The sequence below is a fragment of the Cuculus canorus genome, chromosome 8 (assembly GCF_017976375.1).
Source record: "Cuculus canorus isolate bCucCan1 chromosome 8, bCucCan1.pri, whole genome shotgun sequence".
Taxonomy (NCBI): domain Eukaryota; kingdom Metazoa; phylum Chordata; class Aves; order Cuculiformes; family Cuculidae; genus Cuculus; species Cuculus canorus.
The window spans coordinates 34524786-34545974 of record NC_071408.1 but is presented as its reverse complement, the minus strand read 5'-3'; the positions used below and the strand labels follow the sequence as shown (position 1 = coordinate 34545974).

General features: G+C 44.8%; 2 protein-coding genes and 1 non-coding gene across 4 annotated transcripts; 1 reads left to right on the top strand and 2 right to left on the bottom strand.

The window, feature by feature from the left end:
* Nucleotides 1-293: 293 nt before the first annotated feature.
* Nucleotides 294-13925, top strand: DIPK1A (divergent protein kinase domain 1A). 2 transcript variants are annotated; one of them, XM_054072525.1, is made up of 5 exons: nt 294-479; nt 8153-8287; nt 8576-8683; nt 9339-9515; nt 10819-13925. In XM_054072525.1, the coding sequence occupies exons 1-5, from the start codon at nt 426-428 to the stop codon at nt 11629-11631; spliced, it is 1287 nt and encodes a 428-aa protein (XP_053928500.1). In that variant the 5' UTR covers nt 294-425; the 3' UTR covers nt 11632-13925. The 2 variants fall into 2 exon arrangements, with proteins under 2 accessions (XP_053928500.1, XP_053928501.1); XM_054072526.1 differs by lacking the exon at nt 294-479 and adding an exon at nt 3119-3992.
* Nucleotides 13926-14079: 154 nt separating this feature from the next.
* On the bottom strand, nt 14080-20588 carry RPL5 (ribosomal protein L5). Its single transcript, XM_054072530.1, has 8 exons — nt 20525-20588; nt 20109-20178; nt 19906-20021; nt 18382-18516; nt 17610-17812; nt 16498-16675; nt 14879-14967; nt 14080-14243 (listed from the first exon to the last, which is right to left on the bottom strand). Exons 1-8 carry the CDS (start codon nt 20525-20527, stop codon nt 14144-14146), a joined length of 894 nt encoding a protein of 297 aa, XP_053928505.1. The 5' UTR covers nt 20528-20588; the 3' UTR covers nt 14080-14143.
* LOC128852963 (small nucleolar RNA SNORD21) lies at nt 16855-16950 on the bottom strand. The gene has a single exon (XR_008451133.1). It is a non-coding gene; the product is annotated as a small nucleolar RNA SNORD21 (small nucleolar RNA).
* Nucleotides 20589-21189: the final 601 nt, after the last annotated feature.

Below are 21189 nucleotides of genomic sequence, written 5' to 3'. Positions count from 1 at the left end.
GTGCTATGGGGGCGGGTCCAGGAGAGACCCCGTCCACAGGCGGAGGGATGGGGACGTGATAGGTTACGGCCTTAAGGGGGCGTGGCCAAGAGAGCCTCCGCCAATGGCCGGAAGGGCGGGGCCAGGTGCGACCCCCGCCCACAGACTGGGGGGAAGGACACGATAGGTTACACCCATATCGAGGGCGGTGTCAGGAGAGATCACGCCCACCGGCGGAGTGCGAGGATCTGATAGGTCGCGCCCTGTGCTGGGCGCGGCCATGTGGAACCCCGCCCAATGGGGGTGTGCTCCGACGGCCCCGCCCCCACGGCTGCTATCGCCCAGTCGCGCCGGGGGCGGGGGCGGCCGCTGCCCGCCCGGAGCCCGTGGAGCCTGCGGCAGGGCGGCCGCTGCCCGCCGCTCTCCCGCGGGGATGCGCGGCTGCCATGGCGCGGCGGCTGCTCGCGGGGCCCTGGCTGAAGAAGCCGCACCACACGCAGGTAGGGCCGGTGCGGGCCGGGCAGCGCCGCTCCCACCGCGGGGCCCGGCGGCAGGTGCCGCCCAGCAGCGCCGACGGCCTCACCGGGCTGCCGCCCCGAGCACTGCCGCCTTCCCCGGCTTCTCCCTCCCTTGCAGCCCCGGACACCCCTGCCCTCCCCGGCTTTCCCCTCCCTTGCAGCCCCGGACACCCCTGCCCTCCCCGCACTCCCCCGGCCCCTGCCGCCGGGCCGGAGGACGGAGCCGAGCCGGCTTCAGCAGGCTCGTTTCTCGACTCTCTTAAAACAATTAACGCCGGACGCTTTCCTTTCGCTGCTCGTTGGTCGCTCCGGGGGTGTGTGCGTGCTCCCAGACACACTCGTGTGTTTACACTTACAGCACAGGTTCTGTCTTCGTCCTGTCTGAGAAGTTCTGCTGTGCAGTGTCGGTCAGTGGTGACCCTGTGCTACATTGGTAGTTACTCTCTGAGCTTCCTTTTTTTACCTGTTGCATTATATTTTAGCTACGTTTGTGGAGTTAAGAGGACAAATATAACATTTACATTTCTTATATATGCTACTTACGTGTTTGTCATCTGTTGTCTTAATAAATGCGTTGTTATCTTCAGACTGAACAATGTAAACTTCATCTTGATGCGTTGTAAAGTCTCAAATGTTTTATTTCCTCCTTATCTGGAACTTTATCAATCTTCTCTTTTTGGAGGTATTCAAAATGGGGTGCGACATTAAGGAAAAGCGTACAGACACGGTTAGTGTTTGCTTTATGGCTTGTCACTGCAAATCTGGGGTCAGTATCACTTGATTTTTAGACCAGCAAAGATTTGTCTTGATCTACTTAGTGAAGGAGTGACTCGTGTAGCATTTGGATTCCTGCAGAAGAAAGCCTCTGACAGAAATGCAAATTAACTCACAATCTGTATGCTGCCTTTCAAATTAGGGTTCTCCAAATTGCTTGCCTCCTTTGCCTTAATAAGTCTCTACATGGTGGTGCCTGATAATGTTTTCCTCCATTCTTTTTCTCTATGTTTACTTTAAGGCCTTTAAAGCAAAATAAGTTATTTTAAAATCTGTTGAGAAACAGGAGTACAGCAAGATCATTTATTAGAAAAGCCAAAGAAGTTAAATATTTGTTTCTATTGCAGATTTAAAACGTGTTTCTGGTTGTACTTTCTTATACAGGAAGCTGCATTTGAGTATTCTACCGATTTATTTTAGCTCACAGTGTCCTTATGAAAATTGATATATTTTTCTGTGTTAGACAGTGAGTGTGTGTTGGTAGCTGATGCATCCGTGGAATGGCAGCAAAGTATAGATATATTGGCTTTTCTTGTCACTGCGTGTTACTGTTGGTAGATGACAACTGTAGGCAAGGTTTAACTGTACCGGTTGCTGAGCGCTTTATTGAGATTTTTCTCCAAATAAGCCAGTGCTCTCTAAGTAAATGCTGGACTTCAACTCCCTGAGATGTAGCTATGAGTGAGGTGCAGATTTGTGAAGTACTACCGTGCAGTTTCCAGTAGCTCACCAGGGAAGGTGGAACATGGGGTTCTGTGAGGCAGAACTCCTGGCTTTCCTGCTGTGAGAGAAGCAGGGTGCTGGGAGTTTGTTTGCAACTGGTACTCTATGGCAAATGTTCTTTTAATTATGAGCTTTAGCTTTATACAGAATGTTGGATCCATAGGTAACTAGCTGATGGTCTTTCTGGCTCAGAAGGGTAGGCTGTCAAGTGTTAGCTCGTGTAAAAGGTGCAGGGTGAACTCTTAGACATCTTACTTCAGCCCGGTTCCTAATCACAAGGGAGACACTGTTAAAGTTCTGTCGCAAAACAGTACCTCTGAAATACGCAACTTTCCCCTTGCTTAGATTGCAGAGCATGTAATAGTAGTAAAACAAATAAAATAACAAAAAGCCTATAAAACCTGACAGACTTTTAAAGGCTACTAAATACCACACACACAAAGCTGATTATATTTATAGGATCTTGCAGTTGAATAACACTGTTGGGAATCGATTGATGTTTTAGGAGGAGAGGGTAGTGTCCCAGATCTGGGAGACATTGCCCTGAAGGTCTTTCTGATTGCTGTAGTTAGCAGTTGTGTCCTGAGGCTGAGGGTGAGCCAGCAGGATCACCAGGGGCCATAATCACGTAAAGAACATTTGCATGCTTGGGGGCTTCTGACCTGTAGTGACTAAGTGTACAGACTCTGTAGGAAATGTCCCCTGGACTCAAGTAACATACAAGACACTGTGTCTGAAGGGTCAAAGGATAAACATGTTTTAAAGCCCTACAGAACAAAAATTTCCTATATCCTCGCTTTCAGCTAAGGTTTTAATACTTTTTTTTTTTTTTCTTTAACCTTTTAAGGAAAAGTGTCCTGTTTTCCATCTTGGTCACTGTCTTACTTCAAAAGATGCCTCTAACAGCCTTAACTATTTGACTCGGGATACAAGTAACTCAAGGAACTGGGGTAGTTGTAGGTGTGCGCTGACTGCTCTGAAAGGCATCAGCGTGTCCAGTATATGGCATCCAAGACAGCGTGTGCTAATATTCTCAGACATCATCTCAGCGTACCTGAAGTGCATGCTGTGATGGATAAGCCAACTGTAACAGAGAACAAAGCAGGATCAGCCTACAGTTTTTTTTCTTATCTATTCTTTCTTATTGCTGGTGTTTAAAACAAATGGAACAAACAACTCAGCTGTAGTGCACTTATCTTCTTGAAATCTATGTGGAATACTTTGCAGAATTAAGCTCTCTGTGCTATTAAACAAAGAATCACTTTCATACTTTTAATCATAAAAATGTTTTAAATAAGAAGTACACTTATCAAAAAACTGGCAAACTGTGTTGCGTTTTGATCTGCTACTCTCCATATGCTTTGGAGTGCATCCAGGCTGGAGTTTTGCCAGAAGTGGTTTTCCAGTTCTGTTCCAGGGGATGAATGTCTCATTATTATTCAATGCACATGACTTAATAGAAGATACCAGTGATGGAAGTAGTCGACTCTGTAATATCTGTTTAAGCAATACAAACACTTTTCTTCGTTCCATGTTCCCTTGGTCACATTTGAAACTCGATGAAAGAGTGGAGTAGAAAGGATAAATTGTGTTTCCTGGTTTGGAGCACTTTCTTCCTTTTTCATTAATTTTGGAACTCTCAGTGCTTCTGTCACCCTGAATGTGTTATTGAAAGCTTCCTGGCAGTTTGTCATGATTCCAGATGAAGTCTGTCTGTATGTACTTCTCCCTAGCCTGCACCTGGGACTTCTTGCTCAGAGGTGCGTTCCAATGCTCTGCAGACGGTATGTGCAGAGTCTGCTGCATGCGGTGCATCCGCAGACACGTGACCCAGCGGGGCTCAGCAAGTCCTGTCCCTGCGGCGTTTGTACTGCACGTGCACATCAGCTCCAACACTTCTGAGATGGACCAAGTGCGTCTGCGCTCACGGACCAGTTCTGGGGAGGAAATGGAAACCTGATAGAGGGGAAGAAATCAAATGATGATTGGGCCTTTGTGGTAAGGAATAAGGCTAAGTCCTTATTAGAAAAGTAATTCCCTTTGAATCAAAGAGAATGGAACTTTGTGGACTTCTGTAAGCAGTTGTGTGCTCTTGTCTGTGCTCTGAACTGGCAGGGCGTTAAGTCTCCTGCAAGTTAAAAGCTGTGTGGCTTTATTGACACAGTGCTGAGACCAGAGCCTCTGCCAAGTGTATGATGTAGTCAGATGGCATTTGGGAAGGATTTTCTGTCCCAGATACGTTATTTTTCTGCCTGAGGAGGAGGACAAATTTGGAAAACCCCACATATACACCATATTCTATTCTGTACTATGAGTATGGTCGATGCTCTGCAGTGGTGCTCAGGCCTGCAGACCACTGCTGGGCTCTGAGATTGTATGAAATGGTACAAGTTTCATACAATTGTATTTAATAGCAGCTTGATTTGAAGTTCAGTGTTGTAAGAGTGCATGGAAGGAGTCAGCAAGAAACTCTGATGAATGAAGAGGACTGTTGTCAAGAAGTTTTGGTTCCCGAGCAGTTTTTACACATGAAACAGCTTTGCCTAAAATTGGCAGACTTGTTTTTGTTGATTTTCTTCAGATTTTAACAGTAGTTTTGTGTGCTGTAGTATTTATGTTCTACAATGCTAGGGTTATTAGAAATAGAGGGGTTTTTTTTAAAAAAAAAAAAACCAAAAAGACAAAACCACACAACAAAACCTGTCTCTAAAGGCAGTCACTGTGTCTGATCTTTCAAATAGATGAAAGATAATAATTAGCTTTTATTTGCTATAATTCCTGATTTACAGCAGCTTCCTCTTATGTACATGTGGGGAAATGCTGAAGAAAGTTAATTTATTAGAATTTTCTTTAATCCTATTAATAGAAGACATTTTGTAGAGGAGGGTCTTGTGACAGGTTTAGGAAGAGCATTGTCAGCATTGTCTGTAGAAATGAGGATGTGGTAGAATCATTTTTAGTTCTTCCTGTAGGTGTTCTGCAATATTTTTATTAAGGACTGGGTAATTAAATAGGTATGAAAGGTTCATTTCTAAACAAAAATCAAATTGGAAAAAAAGCCAATAATCTTTTTAATCTTTCCTGTTCAAACTCTGCCCCCAGCATTCTGTTCTCTGTGGACTTACTTTCCAGACTGACTGCAGCTGTGGAACAATAATCCTTCATATATTTGCATTTAGTGTCTGTAAATGACATTTGTGTCCTTCTTGTGGTTGCTTGTTCATAACTATCTGCAACCCATATTTTTTTAAGGCTTTATGAGCTTCTGTCTCTCACAGATGTTGCTTGAATCACTAAAAGCTGCTTGCCACTGTATTTTGTATTCTTTCTCGCTTGTGGGTAGAATTTCACATTATAAAAGAAGTTCTTGTGTTACTTTGAATCTCTGTGTGTGCATGAGATGGAGTCAGAGCTCCAGATTTGGAATCTGTGAACTGGAAAGCGGTGTAAGACATACTAGTGTGCTGAAGTGAACATGCACAGAAACTCTGTGCTGATGCTTTTTTTTGTTTTTGTCATGGACTCTTTCTATGTGTGGTGCTGGGTATCAAAATGTGGAATATGTTTCAAATTGTGGTAGTTTCAGACAAATTATACTTCTCTTTAGAGAAAGAAAACTAAAAATTGCATCTAAGAGAAAGCACTTAACATTGCCAGCAGGCTTGGCACTTATCAGAAGAAAGGAGATGTATTGCGATAGCTTCTACCTTGATTTGATTCCTTTGTTTTGGGGCAATATCCATTCTAGAGCACAGAAAAATCTTTCCGCTTATATTATTATATTCTTCAAACGAGGATAATAAAACTTAAAAGGAATACTTGGAGTGCTCTGTAGAGTGCAATGTGGGGTGAACTGGGATTTCAATCATATGAACAGGTCCCCTGTTCCCTGCCTCAGAGGAGCTGTGTGGATCTGACACCCAACCTTTATCAGCATGGTTGTAAGTATTGGTGTTCGTGCATGTGTTCCTTTGGCACAGCGTTGTAGCGTTGTGGAGATGTGAGTCAGGTTCTTTTCTATGGCAAAAACATATGTTCCTGATGTGATTTGTTCATAGACAGATTGCTGTTTGCTCAGTTGACTGGAAGTAAATCCTGACAAAAAGATGAACACTAAAAACTAATGAATACGCCTTCGTTGCATAGTTATTGATAATTTAATATGGTCTGATTTTATCAAAATACCATGCTTTAATTACAAATAGCTTCTGTACCTCTCTTCAGATGCTGCTCTATTTCACTGTGCTTGCAGAGGCAAAGGAGGTCAGTGTTAGACATGCTATCCAGTTACAGAAATGTTTGGTGACAATAAAAATAGAGGAATGACTCACCTAATTAGATAATTTCAGGAACTATACTACAGGGCACTCACTGATGTTATTACTATGTTGAAATCAGCCACAAAACTTAAACTCTGGTTTATGAAACTGTGAGTTTTTAGGTGGTTTACGGAAAAAATGGAAATAAGTAAATCATTACAGAAGACACTGAGCCTGTAGTAGTGAGTGCTACAACCATTATGTATCATCTGTCCTTCAACCACAAGGAAATATGAACAGAGCAAATAAAAAGCACATTGTGTTCTCCGAATGGTCTGAGAAAAACCTGGTTAAGTGCTCACAACTGTTCCAGATCAGGCGATCCCCCAGTCCTGTACCTTAAATATTTGTGATTTACTGGTTTCTCCTCTCAGTTCAGAACTGTGTTTTGTGAGACCTCTGCTGGAGGGCTGCTTCAGGGCTGGCAACCGAGGTTTCTTGGGACGGAGCTGTGGGGAAGGACTCTCTGTTTTGGTTTTGGTTTGTTTTGTGTAGCGTGGGTATAAGAGCTATGCTGTGCAAAAAAAGTCCACCTGCCCTGCCTACAGCTTTCGTTTGGTTTCGGGAGTGAGAATGGGGAGAGATGCTCTCCTGATGCTTTGCTGTACCGCCTCTTCGGGCTTCCCGGAGCTGTGAAAGCGTGCTAATAATGAGCGTGTTTTGTACATGGACACTAGTTCACAACGAGGATTCTGAACTAGGAAAGTTGTGCTGGAGGAACTGAAGAGGTGGATGAGGCGCTAAGCAGTGCTGAGTGCTGGTACTGGAGAGTGGCGGAAGACTGGAATTGAGGCCGGTGTGCAGGATTGGCTGGAAACAGACTGGGAGAAAATGAACAGCAGATAAGGTGTGGTTTGAGAGGGGACACGAAGACTGGCTAGGTGGGGAGCTGGAGATAGGGACTGGAAAGAAAAAAAACTAGTAAGTGAAAATGTGGTCTGGAAGGAAGAACAGGTGAGGCTGAGTCCTTCTGAGCTTGAACAAAGATTTTGGATCTCTTCTGTGTGTGTGGGGGTGCTGGGGGAGTATTTCTGAATGCACTGGTAAAGTATCGGTTCTCACTGATTGCTGGTTCACATGTGGAATGACTCCTCCTGCTTTTCATCGGTCTGTTGAGGTAGTGTGGTTTGTAAGAAAGCTTGTGATTCTTCGTGTTCTAAGCATGTACGGGTGGTATTTTGTCTTTATTTTAAGTTAGGAAGTGGCACTCAAAGCCTTTATAAATACTTTTTTCCTCTGTCACTAGTGAGAAATGTAAACATGAGGCCACAGGAACAACAGGGAAGTATTGCATCTGGTTGTGAGGAAGACCTCTGGAAGTGAGGCTAGTGCAGAGGAATTTTACTGGCATCATTAAATGGTGTAATTTGAAGGGAGGAGTGGGAGACTGCAGCACATGGAACCTGTCCCCGATACCCACCCTGCTCATTGTACGTCTGTCTTGCATACTTATACATTAACAGAGATTAGGTTTTGACTAGGTTCCCGGTCTGTGGGATCTGGTTTACGATGAGTGTAACATCAATAACTGCTCTTGGAGAAAAATGCAAGTAGTTCAGCTCTGACAGTTGGCGTTTTTTATCAGATTGGTTCTTGCAGCCTGGCTTGCTGTGTTGAAGGTCTGTCAAGGGAGGACTTTTCCTCCCACTTGCATAAGTCAAACTGACCTCACCTGTCAGTCTTGCTCACTGAAGGACATGGCTGTTCTGTGTAATGCATGCTGCTTATTTTATCCACGTGGAAGTCCAATTCTCAAAGGTGAAACAGTGAATCGTGTTTGCTCCTATCATTCTGAGTACTGCTGAATGAATTACAGAGTTTTCGTTCTGTTCCCTCCAGGTACGTCTCTCCTACATGCGGATGAAGTACCTCTTTGTCTCGTGGCTGGTGGTGTTTGTTGGCAGCTGGGTCGTGTACGTTCAGTACTCCACCTACACAGAGCTGTGCAGAGGGCATGACTGCAGGAAAATCATAGTAAGTGTGTAGAGCATGGCTTTCTTCAGTGTTTGTCCTGACTAATTCCACAGCCAGTTGTGTAGTTAGTGCCACATTTAAATTAATAAAGTTTTGATATTCCATTGTGTTGAAGTATATTACATCTTCAATGCAGGTAAACCCAGTGAAGTTTCTTAATATTGCTTTGGTATGGGGTTATTAACATTGTTTTGGTTTTTTGTTCAAAAGTCAGGTGTTGGCAGAGATGCAGTTGCTGCGTCCATTCTTGGGCAATCTGTTAAATGTTTTTTTCCCTGTTTCTTTCAGTGTGATAAATACAAGACTGGAGTTATTGATGGGTCGGCATGTAGCAGTCTTTGTGCTAAAGAAACACTGTATTTTGGAAAATGTTTGTCAACCAAGCCAAATAACCAGGTAAGGCTTTACTCTTCCAGCCTGGTTTTATTATTTCCTACCAAAGTGCTATTCTCTAGAATATCAAGCAGACCTTAGTGTCAGCAAGCTGTGTCTGTGTGATACAGATTATTTCCAACTTGATTTGCTGTAACATGCGGAGCATGTTTCTGTATATGTATGTAATATACCTACGTAGAGAGAATATATAGGCATATAATATGTTAATAATATATACAACATGTACCTATATATAATAACCTTTAATGATATTATATATTATTCCTCTATGTAGAAGAGTATATTATTATTTTATAATACATATACAATTACTGGATCTTCCCATGTTTTGACAGAACACCTCTACTTTTATACAGCATGTAACTTCTTTGCTGTCCTGCCTCCCAAGCAGAAGCAGCAGCCTATGCAAACATGTTAGTGACGCTGCTACACTGTTTATCAAGCTGTCTTTGCGTTCTGACAGAGCAGTGCCCACAGCAGCACGCTGTATTTGCAGTCACCATTGTCTGAGTGTGTGCTGTGTGTTGACTGTACACAGGACTCAATTTTCTGATCTGTGTGGCTCCCTAACTATTGAAGCAGTAGTTGAAGCACAGGTGAGCTTTAGAAGATGGACTTCTACAGTGGTTTTTTTGCCCCTTCTTTTCCTGCATAGATATATTTAGGAATCTGGGGAAATCTGCAAGGTGTTATAAAATGCCAGATGGAAAAAGCTGCTCAACTTGATTTTGGTACTGACCCAGAGCCAAGGAAGGAAATAGTACTGTTTGATAAACCAACAAGAGGAACCACTGTTGAGAAATTCAAAGAAATGGTATATGGTCTTTTTAAGGTAAGTACATGCTTAGTTATTCTGACAGAAGGGCTTATTTCCTGCAGCTGGAGAGAGCACCGTGTTGTATGAGCGTTGTTCAAGTGCATGTTAAAATAATAATCTACACAGAAATAATTTTTCCTATGGGTGCTTTTCGTGAAGTTTGAAGTAATTATCAGGTTTTTTCCTTACCGTTTAATGGATGCTGGTATTATATATATTGTGTGTCTGCAGCTCTCACTTGTATAAAAAAAAAGGGTAAATATATTTTGCTACTTTTTGAGTTGTTATAACCAAGTACAATGACTGAAGCACAATTTGAAAGGCTGTTCCTGCTTGGGAAGAGTCATTATGTTGAACAGCAGGGATCTCTAACTGGAGTGACCAGTGATGCTTCTTCCAGGGCTTTCTGGGGCAGATTAACGTGATACTTATTTCTGTTGCCTCAATGCTACCTCAGAATTTGCAGAATGTAGAGTCAGCACTTTGATGCTGCATCATCACTGATTTTGGGTTTTCTTTCTTAAAATTCTCTCACTGTCATAGTTCCCGTGTCTCCAGTGAAGGAGGTGCTGCCGCTGCAGCTGAGTGAGCACACGTGCACACACACACCCCCCAGCATTACACAGAGCTGTCCTGCATTACAGGGGCTTTGTCTGTCAGTCTGAGTGAGCAGCAGGCAGTTTGGAATCGCTGTTAGGTTGGGAAAAGGTTATCTGACTTTCTGTGCATTGGTGGCAGTTGAAAATGCAAGAGTTCCAACTCCAGCAATGGCACGTTTCTTATGCACTGATGGTACTGGGGGTGGTTGTGTCAAATAATATTTATCACTTGGGTACCCTTGTTGTATGAGATTGGTACCCAGTGTGTCTGGGCACTTTGTATAGCTAGCCAAAGTATAGGTCAGATAACAACAATTTCTCTATACCTGGAAGGTTTAATCAACTGAAAACTAAGCTTGATTCAAACATTTTAAGTCTACATACTGTTTCTAAGAGAATATTTAACAACTACTCAGTGTGATTTTTCTAAAGACGGATCTGACCAGGAACAATGTTTGAATGTCAGTGTTTGTATTGTGAAATGCAAAGAACACTGGTATTCAGGAGAGGATGTTCTTGGTGCCTTTGAAAACAGAACAGAAAGGAAGCTCCTCAGGCAGCTGGTAGCAAGTCCTGTACCATCTATAGCGGCTGGAAGCTGGAACACAGCACACTCCACCGTGCTGTCCATAGGAGGAGAGTAACAGGAGGTGGAATGACAGGCAGATTGGTGGCAGTTCATGAAATCATACTTAAACTCTTTCATTTGTTGCTTTTAGGCCAAATTGGGTGAACAAGGAAATCTTTCAGAACTGGTTAATCTCATCCTGTCTTTTGCTGATGGAAACAAAGACGGCAGAGTTTCTCTGCCAGAGGCGAAATCTGCTTGGGCACTTCTGCAGCTGGATGAGTTTCTGTTAATGGTGATTCTGCAGGATAAGGAACATACTCCCAAGCTGATGGGGTTTTGTGGGGACCTCTATGTTACCGAAAGAGTTGAATATACCTCTCTCTATGGAATCAGCCTTCCATGGATTATAGAACTCCTCATTCCCTCTGGCTTCAGGAGAAGCATGGACCAATGGTTTACTCCATCATGGCCCAGAAAGGCAAAAATAGCTATAGGGCTTTTAGAATTTGTGGAAGATATTTTCCATGGACCTTATGGAAACTTTCTCATGTGTGATACAAGTGCCAAAAACTTGGGATATAATGATAAATATGATTTGAAAATGATGGACATGAGAAGAGTTGTGCCAGAAATGACTTTGAAGGAAATAATCAAAGACCGTCCGTGTGAATCAGACTCGGACTGTGTTTATGGTATGGACTGCAGAACTCTCTGTGACCAAAGCAGAATGAGATGTGGCACAGAGGTGATTCAGCCAAACCTGGCAAAAGCCTGCCAGCTGCTTAAGGACTATCTGCTCCGTGGAGCCCCTCCTGATGTCCACGAGGAACTAGAAAAACAACTGTACTTGTGCATTGCCCTGAAAGTCACAGCACACCAGATGGAAATGGAGCATTCCTTAATACTCAATAACTTAAAAACTCTACTCTGGAAGAAAATTTCCCACACGAACGATTCGTAGCTTCTCCACCAGCAGAAGAGAACACTGATGCCTGCCACTGGAGGTGGCCTTACACGTTTGATAAAAACAATCTCTGGCGTTTTCTAATGATGTTTCCTACTCAGATCTCGTGAATGGCTCTTTAGCTCTTGCCTGTCAGTCAGTGCCCTGTAATGGGGCTTCTCCAAGAAAGAAAATGCCACAGAATGATGGAGTAGAGGCCAGAGTGCCTCTGGTGCTCCAGTGCTGTGTTATGGAAACAAGAACCCTGCATGCTTGGCTGTTCTGTGCTCTTTGTCAGATCACAAACAGGATGGAAGTGTTCACTGTGCCACGACATCAACTGTGGAACATCTTAATTCTGTGGAAATCATCTTTCACTTGTGAAACACTTCTAAGAGATTTTTATCCTAAGGAGTTTTATGAGGAACCACCACTATTGCAAATGACACATCTGAGTCCCTGCTGCTGCTGTGAACAAGCTGAACTGTGAGACTGAAGTTTACCGGTACCTTGGCATGGCAGAATTTGCACTTAAATGATTTTTAAACTGTGGAATTTTATTATAGAACTGACAGGTTGTAATACGAGGCTTAAATCAGATTCTGTTTACACCTTGTTACCTCATGCTTACATCTCGAATGTTTAAGTAGTTCAACACTTTTTAATTAAGCCCTTGTACCGTGAACCATCTTGGGAGCCAAGAATTTTATAAATTTATTTCCTAAAATCATGTATACAATCTAGCAGCAATGTCAGCATCCATTTCAAAAATGGTAGGTTATTGTAATTCAGTTGAAACTTTTACCCAAATTAAACTGTAGCAAATACTGGGAAGCAAGGAGTTTGTGGACTCAACAATTATAGGAGAGCTGAAGTTCATTAATTTTTAAATTAACTTAAAATCAATGAAAGGTCCTGATATTTAAAAAAAGGAAGCTTGCATAGTGTAGGAATTTGCTCTGACATGTGCAGCAAGAAACTGTTGTGGGTGAAGCCTTGACTTTCCACATTTCACTACAGGCTGTACTGACACCCTCTCAAACTGTTGCAGGAAAGATGTAAGCAGGAGCTAGACAGGAACTGGATTGTTCAGCATCATGGAATATTGCTTAAATGGGAGCCCATGAGATGGTAACAGTGAGGATGAGGTGCAACAGAAGTGAGGTGGGCCCTTAATTCATTTTCAGCATAGGTAAAGACAAGCTTTATTTATGTGTTTAAAAGGTTCTTAATTGCTTTAGGTATACTGTATTAAATGCATTCCTTGAATGATGAAAGTAAAGTACAGGACCAACACAGTCACTTCTCCATACCCTCTGTAATAGGATGCAGCTTGGGTTGAGTGCATAGCGATTAGCTTTTCAGTTTATGAATTACTGTGCTAATGCCAATTATTGTCTCTAACCTGGCAATCTCCTCCAACAGTGAGCTAATAAAGCAATTATGTTCTTGGTGGAAAACTCTCACTGCAATTGCTGCTAGGTTTTGGACAGGGAAGATCACATTGGGCATTTTATACAACTGGAACACATGTTTAACAGTTTGTAACACATGTCACAGTTTGTTGAATGAAACCTTCATTTTTGTTGCTGTTGCATCAAGCTGGAGCTTTCATTGGAAAAAAATACATTTTGTTTAAAATAACTCACAGACCTCCTTTTCTCTGGCAGTAGCAGTGCTGACCCTCTGCCAGCACCTCACAGCAAAGCTATCCTCTGTGGAGCCTGCCTGACATGTGCTTGAACTGTGCAGCCAACCTCAGTGAAGTCCAATGGGAAACAAATAGGAAGTTGCCTGTGGAACTTGATATGTAGGAGGAAATAAGGGCCTGTAACAAAGCATGTAGATGTAACTGAACAGTGAATTCTCATCTATGCACTAGGTAACCTGAATACTCTGCATTAAGATGGTACCTGTGTCAGTAGCAGCCAGGTCTTGGAGCCGAGTGCATGAAAGCGCTTACTTCAGTTACTGGAGGAAGCTGAAAAGCTTCAATGAGACAAGGATCCCTCCATCAGCAACAGCAAATGTTGCCATTTGTGTTCCCAAAAGCCTGAAGCTGCCTGTGGGCAAAGACTTTGGAAACTACTGTGGCTGCTTTTCTCTTCAGTCACACAGCTTGTCCCATCACACCAAGCTGGAACAAAGATGAGGAAGGACACATAGAAGCCTTTTTATTTTTTTTTAAATCTCTGTGTAGTTTGAAGTAGCGAGGTTTTTTTTTTTTATCCAGTCTTTGATACCAATCACACCAAAATTAATCAAGTTGATTTCCCTTTCTTACGGGAATAATTCTTATACAGCAGCCTTGGTTTTGAAGTATCTTGTGTCTCTCCTCCTTTGTGAGGGAGCTCAGTTCATACAGTGCTTTGAAGGGGAAAAACACCCTTAAGGCTACAGAAGATCTGTACTGTAACAACTATTTTGCATCTTTGTAAGATAAATTAATAAGCCAGTTTGAGACAGTTGCTTATTTGATAAATTTATTGCCACTTTTTCCAAAGCTTCATAGGAAACTGTGGAAGTTGTCTTAACTATCGGCTGTGCGCTCCTGGGCCCTGAGGAAGCTAGCCTTCTTCTGAGCAACACGGTCTTTCCTCTGGGCGAGGGACAGCTTAGGACAGTTCCATCTGCAATATAAGCATAGCATATGATACCTCCAAGGCAGAAAAGAGCAAAAAGGTGGTCAGGAAACCTACACCACGCCAGGACTGTGATATAGAATGCCATTCTAGAACACAGCCCATTTCTCCAACACACTTCATTAGCTCAATGATTAACAGCTGTAGGCAGAGCACCACAGAAAGGTGTGGTTAGACTGCAGCAGCCCAATTGCTCAAGAGGCAAGCTCAGCACTCTTGCTGAGACTCAAGTACAGGCAGTATCTACCCCAATGCAACAGCTGTGCCTTGACTTCTGTTCTCCCAGACCCCTAAAAAACCAAAATAATTCAGTATTGGCACATTAGTCAGCCTGCCCTTGCCTGGAAACACTAAGGCCCGAAGAGACACACTTCAGAGTTCCAGCTATTCCAGCCACAAGTACGCTCCACTTCAAAAATGCCTTACATGCTTGAGAGCTCTTCAGTGTTCAATTCCTATGGCTGAGGTTGCCTCCTGCCAACTACACAGCAGTGCTTGAATCTCAATCTGGTCTAAAACCCGTGTGAGTTTTGACACGACTGCAATGTGAATTATGTGTTTTGAGGTAACTAAAACACCTTTCATGGAGAAGTCACGTTCCTGTTAAGAGGATGACAGCTTACCTCTTTTTCTTTACTTCTCTCTTGGGTTTCTTTTCATGGACTGGATTATCCCGTATAGCAGCATGGGCTTTCTTATACATTTCTTCCATCTTAAAAACAAAAAACATTAAATTCTCTGTAGTGGTCTGGCTGTAGGATCCTCTCACAAATCCAAGACAGCCTCCTCAGCGCATGCACTAGAGACCAGCTGCATCACAGCAGTTTGTAATTCTGTGTGGTTGCCTTTAAAACACTTCCCTCGTAAAGAAGATGACTGCACAGTGTGCTGAAACTCCTACCGTTGCTGTGATGTGATTTACACTTCCAAACTCACAACTTGTCTCTGTGCCGCAGCTTCCCCACGTTTAAATTAAAAGGCAGGCCAGAAAGTTATTCTACTTCATGTTTACTTATCAAAGTGTGATCAGACCTGTAGTCTTGCCCCTTTGCAGACCCTAGTGCACTGCATGTTGCAGAGCTGCTCAGTAAGAGGGAAAAGCAGCGGTTGTGGTGAGAGCAGCCACAGACTAACAAGAACCAGGGCAGTCCCTGCGTGCTCCCCGTGGACATAGTGACAGCAGTCCCTGCACGGTCCCCAAGGATACAATCGCGCTGCTTTGTCCCAGAGTCAATAACAGCTCCATAATGGCACCAGTTTTAAGAATGCCTGTGTTCATGGTTAATTAAGACCACTAGTTCCCAGCTGTGAAAAATGTTCTAGATGTACAAGTGTCTTGCTGCTGTCTCAAGTCCTAGGCTCACTGCATCACAGTACAAGCTGTAAGTGCTGCTTGTTCAGTAAAACAGATGAGGCTGGCATTTACAATACGGCGTGGTAAAGACTAAGTTACAAAATGTTAGCAATTAATGAAGTTTCCCCACACACACATCCAAACTCCATAGCAATGGATAAAGAATGAATTTAAGTTTTCCATAGCTTAAAAATGGGATGCGAGAATGTTTGTTTCATGCACTAACTTCAGGTGCACTAACTGGGGAAACCAATCAAAAGCATCACAGGCAGCAAAAGAAGCCATCTGCAAGGAGTTTGACACTGCGAAGGAGTGAAAGCAGCACCTTGGTAATCTTACAGTGTGTTGTACAAATCCTCTGAAGTGTTAAGGAGTACTGAAATAAGATGTATCACACTCCATAGCATCATGAGATGCCAGCTTCCACAACAGAGCCTGCTGGGGCTGTTCCATATTTACCTCCGACCTAGAACTGCCTCTTGGGTCACACAATTCACAACCAAGATCTGACACCAAGCACATCCTCACAGCTGCGAAAGCAACAGGCAGTGGTGCAGGATTAGGAACGAGTGGGGAGTATATATATAAACCTCAGGTTAATTTCTGTATCAGAGAAAACCCTCACAGTGGTCCTGCTTAGAACGCAGTCCTGTAAGGCTTAGATTTACAGGCAGAACGTTCAGCTTTACAGCAAGAAAAAATGTCTTGCTTTCACAACATCTACGATGTACTATGGAGCCCTTTAAGAAGGAAAAAGTTTTCTTTGCATGGATAATACAATATAAATCACATTGTTTCACACATCAAGCTTATTTGCATTAGGAGAGAAGTCCCTACACAAAACTTACTGGCCTCCCTATTAACAAGTGCCAACCAGATAATCCTTACCCCGTCAGGTGTTATGTTGTTCTTTATGTACTGGGAGAACTGTTTTTTGTAAGCGTCTTCATCCTCCTCCATCAGGTAGCGCATGTAGTCTGCGACATTCTGGCCCATGATATGCTTGCGGTGAACCTCTGCGTTGAATTCCTTGCTTTCTGAGTCATAACCAGGGAAGCGTTTGGTACTGTGGAACAGTGGTTACAGTCAGATACAGACACACTGCCAAGTGCTCCAACTCAGTGGAGAGATTACATCAGAATGACCAATACATCAGATTCTCCTACAGATTAACTGAGGGGTTGGACCCTCTAATTAAAATTAAGAGATAGAAAACTAAGAAATACAAGTTTAGAGTTCATCTCGGTTGCCATCAGTCCCGTCTTGAAACAGTGCAGTACATCACGCACACCCCAAGGACCAACTACAGAGTATTCAGTCATCGGGATATCATCACATAGCAGCCGAGCCAGGAAAATGGTACCATCCGCCAAAAGTGAACAGGTCCATGTGGGAGAGGGTAGCGAAATAAACACAACACAGCTCAGGTTTTCCCCCGCTGCTGTGAGGTATCAGCTGTAACTAACAAAACCCCAGAGTTAGTAATTCGTAGCCTGAGACAGGAATTGTCAAAACTTGCCGTGGAAATCTGAAGTGTGAGTGGACTACTGCTCTGACCTGCTGCTGTACTGACAGCTGTAGCAAATGTCAGTGGCTTTGTTCGTGGCGTGTACAACTTTTCACAGTGGAACTGACACATATATACCATTTGCTACAGACTTAAACCAACAGAGTGATAAAGGATACTGACTTAAGTGCATTCCATCACTTGATGATTTTAAGTAAAAGCTACAAGATGGCTCTTTAGTTTCTAAAAATTTAATAGCAACTCCCGATAGCTGCGAGATTCCCAGCAGCACCATCAGAATTGCACTTGCGGGTTAAAAAACAACCAACGAACTAATGAAAACCACCCCCGTCCCAGAACCCAGGCTACAGCATCATTACCAGGTCAAGGCAGTGTTATTTCATATGAAGTGACAGTGTATGTAGGCTGTCACACACAGAAGCAATCTCCGGTTAATCCTAAATTCTGGATTCTTCCAAAGAGGTGAGGTTACCTGTGCGGGATGGACAGACCACCATCCACTGCACCCTTCAGAGCACCAAAGACTTTGTTTCCAGTGGTGGTTCTGGCAAGGCCTGCATCCAGGTAGCACGTGAAAGCACCAGGCTTTCCATCCACACTTTCCACATTGTATTCATCACCAGTCACTTCTACTTGGCCTTCGTAGATTTTATCAAGGCCAAATTTATTCAGAAGCTGTGAGGAAGGGGAAAGAAAAAAAAAGGCTTCCATTTACTGACAAAATGAAGCATCACCTTAAAACACAGATTTGCAGTAGAATCTTCATGTTTTTAACCCATTTCCTTACAAAAATGATATACCCCATATTAATAACAAAGCTTTACCCACCACCACAGTACGCACGCCTACTGAGTTCCAGCCCTTTGTTCCAACAGATAAACAAGGAATTTCAGACTTGTTCAAGAGCTTGCACGGAGAATGGATGGATGCTATCACACGTTTTCTAACTCTTAGAGGTACGTTTCTTACATTTTTATCTCGATTCCCTCCCTCCACCAACTCAAGTGCTAAGAATTCAACATGGGCTGCTGGCGCTGAAATCACACACCATCACACTCCTTGCTGGGATCTGACAGCCCCAGAAGGCCATCAGATCTACAGGGTGAGGAGCAGAAGTGACTCTGTAGAGCAGCCCATGGAGTCAGGGATCAATACTAACACGCCACTTGAAGATGTGGGCTTTCTCTGGTAAGGAAATCCAAAAAGCCGAGCGGTGACCCCCAGGCAATCCAGCAGATACCTACCCTGCGTGCCAGCAGCAGGCCGGTGCAGTACGCTGCCGCGTAGTTGGTCAGGCCAACCTTCACCCCATACTTTGGCAGCTCATGGGCATAAGCAGCACAGACAATCATGTCGCCTTCAATTCTGGCATAGGCGATCTGACAACAAAAGAACCATTAATGCGCTCACAGTAACTCTGGGCTCAATTCAGTGTTTCTGTGACACCTACTGCAACTGACAGGAATTCTGTATAGAAACGTCCAAATTGCCAAACTTTGCATTCAAGGTTTTGCGTTTTTTTTCAGAGACGTCATCAACTTCTCAAGTACAGACACCAAGAATTCCAACCTGCATCACCCTAGAGAAAGTGCGTGTCAGCAACAGATTTTATATACCTCTCCTCACACATCAAAGGGCCAGGAAACTGCCTACAAAAGCAACCTTTCAAAGAACCCAGAGTTATGGATGTGGATGGATTCTGCCCCACTTTCTCCATGTAGCTCTCAAAAAACACAGTACATAACACACCTCGAAACCAGGCAAAACCACCAGAGTCCATGCTAACACTGTTATGGGCCTCACAAATGATGTTATCAACAGGTCTGCGACTTTCACACTCAGGGGGCTCCTGTGAGATGGCACTACTATCAGGTATGTTTCTGCTACTCCTTTCACATGCAGACCCTCCTCCCTTTGACTTCCACCATCTCCCTTCTACATCCAAAACCTGTCCCTCTTTGCAGGATCCCTACACGCTGGAAAGGCACTATCAGTGAGGTGTAAGCACCTGCCACCACTGATTTTTGTTGAATTACAAAGATAAAATAGTCTCGTCAAGGTCAGTTTCATGTGAACTGACTGCAAAACCACCACTCTCCACACTCTCAACAGATAATTATTCTATGAAGAAATGTCAATTAAAAACTTCTCTAGATTTTTTTTTGGAGCTTAACATGTATTTATGGTAGAAAAAATATGCCTAATTCTTTAACCTCCAAAATTCGTCAAAATATTCTGAACATGAAACAAGACAGCAACCCAGGGTGAGGAACTGTGTTTGATGCAACACAATTGGAGGTTTAATAAGCTTGAAGAAGCGCCTGCTGTTCTCGCTTACCACTCTCCTTTAAGAAAGCCACCATAAGGCCCAGCTGCTTCCTACAATACACGCATCACAGAAACAGACTGAGAAGAGAGAGCACCTTTGGGTGCTGACAGGTCACGCAGGCAGCTCTGCTGCCCTCAGGCAATGAGGCTCTGCTCAGAGCACTTCAAAGGCAGCAGATGAAAAAACAGAGGCATCTTCCTCTCCCTAAAACCTTCCATTTACTCAGTTCACTATATCAGTGCAATCTCGAATCACGAGTAATCTCGCTGAATAGTGCTAACACCGGTAACACCTATTTTCTATCTGCCTCATTGCTGAGGCCGTGTCAGCGTTGCAGCTGCTCTCCCCCGCGAAGCTCCTACATCACAGCCGCAGCTCGGCCACCGCCCGCTGCCCCGCTCTGGGAAGGCCGGCAGGGAAGGAGAGCTCCAGACCTCACCTGGCAAATGATGTCCCTGTTGGTAACGCGCACGATCATCCGGTACTTGGGGGTGTTGTACTTGTTTTTATCTTGGATTACCAAGCGCTTGCGAGCATAGTAATCCGTTTTTCCCTCTGAAAAACAAGTAGAAAAGGCACGTGAAAAAGAGTAAGATTATCCACTCGCGCCGTCTAACTGCCCGACAGGCCATTGAACAGTACCTCTCCTTCTCCTGAACTTCACTTGGTACCTCTTGAAGTAGGCCTTGTTCTTGACAACTTTCACGAACCCCTGCAGCGAGAAGCAGAGCGGGGGTCACCGCCCAGGCCCCGCGGGACTCCGCCGGGACAGGACGGCGGGGCAAGCACCGAGACGGCACAGCCTGTAGCGGCATAAAAACCACATGCGGGGCGCCCGCCCCTCCCCGGCCCCGCACAATGCCGGGATGCGGGCACCGCGGCGCCCCGACGCCCTCCCCGGTCCCTCCCGCGCCGCCCATGGCCGCCGCGGCCACGCCGCAGCCGGGCCCGGCCCGCGGCAATCGGGCTCCATCCGTGCTGTCCGAGCCTCGCGGCAGCCGCGGCACCCCAGGTAGGGTCTGTTCCGGGCGCGGGGGTCCCGCGGGGCCCGCACTGACCATCGTGCCAGGCTCTGTCCGGTCTCCGCCGAGGCCGGGGCCCGCTCCGCACAACGGCCGCCTCCGCAGCTGGGGCGAAAAGGCCACGCCCCCCGCGCAGCCGCGACTCCGGACCCGGGCACGACACCGCCCCCTGCCGGCCCGGGGGACCCTGCGCAACCCAAGCAACCCCGCTCCAACTTCGCCCCCTGCCGGCCCGGAGGACCGCGCGCACAGCCCCCTCCACACTACCCTGCACCGCCCCCTGCCGACCTTCAGGCGCTGGAAGGTCGCTGGAAGGTCTCGGAGCCTTCTCCAGACCGAACAACCTCAACTCTCTCAGCCTGTCCTCGTATGGGAGGTGCTCCAGCCCTCCGATCATCTTTGCAGACTTCTCTGGACCCGTTCCAACAGCTCCATCTGCTTCTTATGTTGAGGATTGGACACAGTACTGCACTGGACACAGTATTCCAGATGAGGTCTCATAAGAGAGGAATAAAGGGGCAGATTCCCCTCCCTCGCCCTGCTGGCCACACTGCTTTTGATGCAGCCCAGGACACGGTTGCCTTCTGGGCTGTGAGTGCACATTGCTAGCTCACGTTGAGCTTCTCATCGACCAGCACCCCAAGTCCTTCTCTGCAGAGCTGCTCTCAAGCATGTCATCCCCCATCCTGGACTGAAATCGA

Excerpts from the sequence above, each read along its gene's own strand:
- RPL5 (XM_054072530.1), bottom strand. Across the intron at positions 20,022-20,108 it reads GAAGTTCAGGAGAAGGAGAG|AGGGAAAAACGGATTACTAT; the intron begins GTACTGTTCAAT and ends CTTGTTTTTCAG. Across the intron at positions 14,244-14,878 it reads AGAGAAGTAAAGAAAAAGAG|ATGGAACTGTCCTAAGCTGT; the intron begins GTAAGCTGTCAT and ends CTTATATTGCAG.
- DIPK1A (XM_054072525.1), top strand. The coding sequence starts at position 426 with ATGGCGCGGCGGCTGCTCGCGGGGCCCTGGCTGAAGAAGCCGCACCAC. Across the intron at positions 480-8,152 it reads AGAAGCCGCACCACACGCAG|GTACGTCTCTCCTACATGCG; the intron begins GTAGGGCCGGTG and ends TGTTCCCTCCAG. Across the intron at positions 8,288-8,575 it reads ATGACTGCAGGAAAATCATA|TGTGATAAATACAAGACTGG; the intron begins GTAAGTGTGTAG and ends TGTTTCTTTCAG.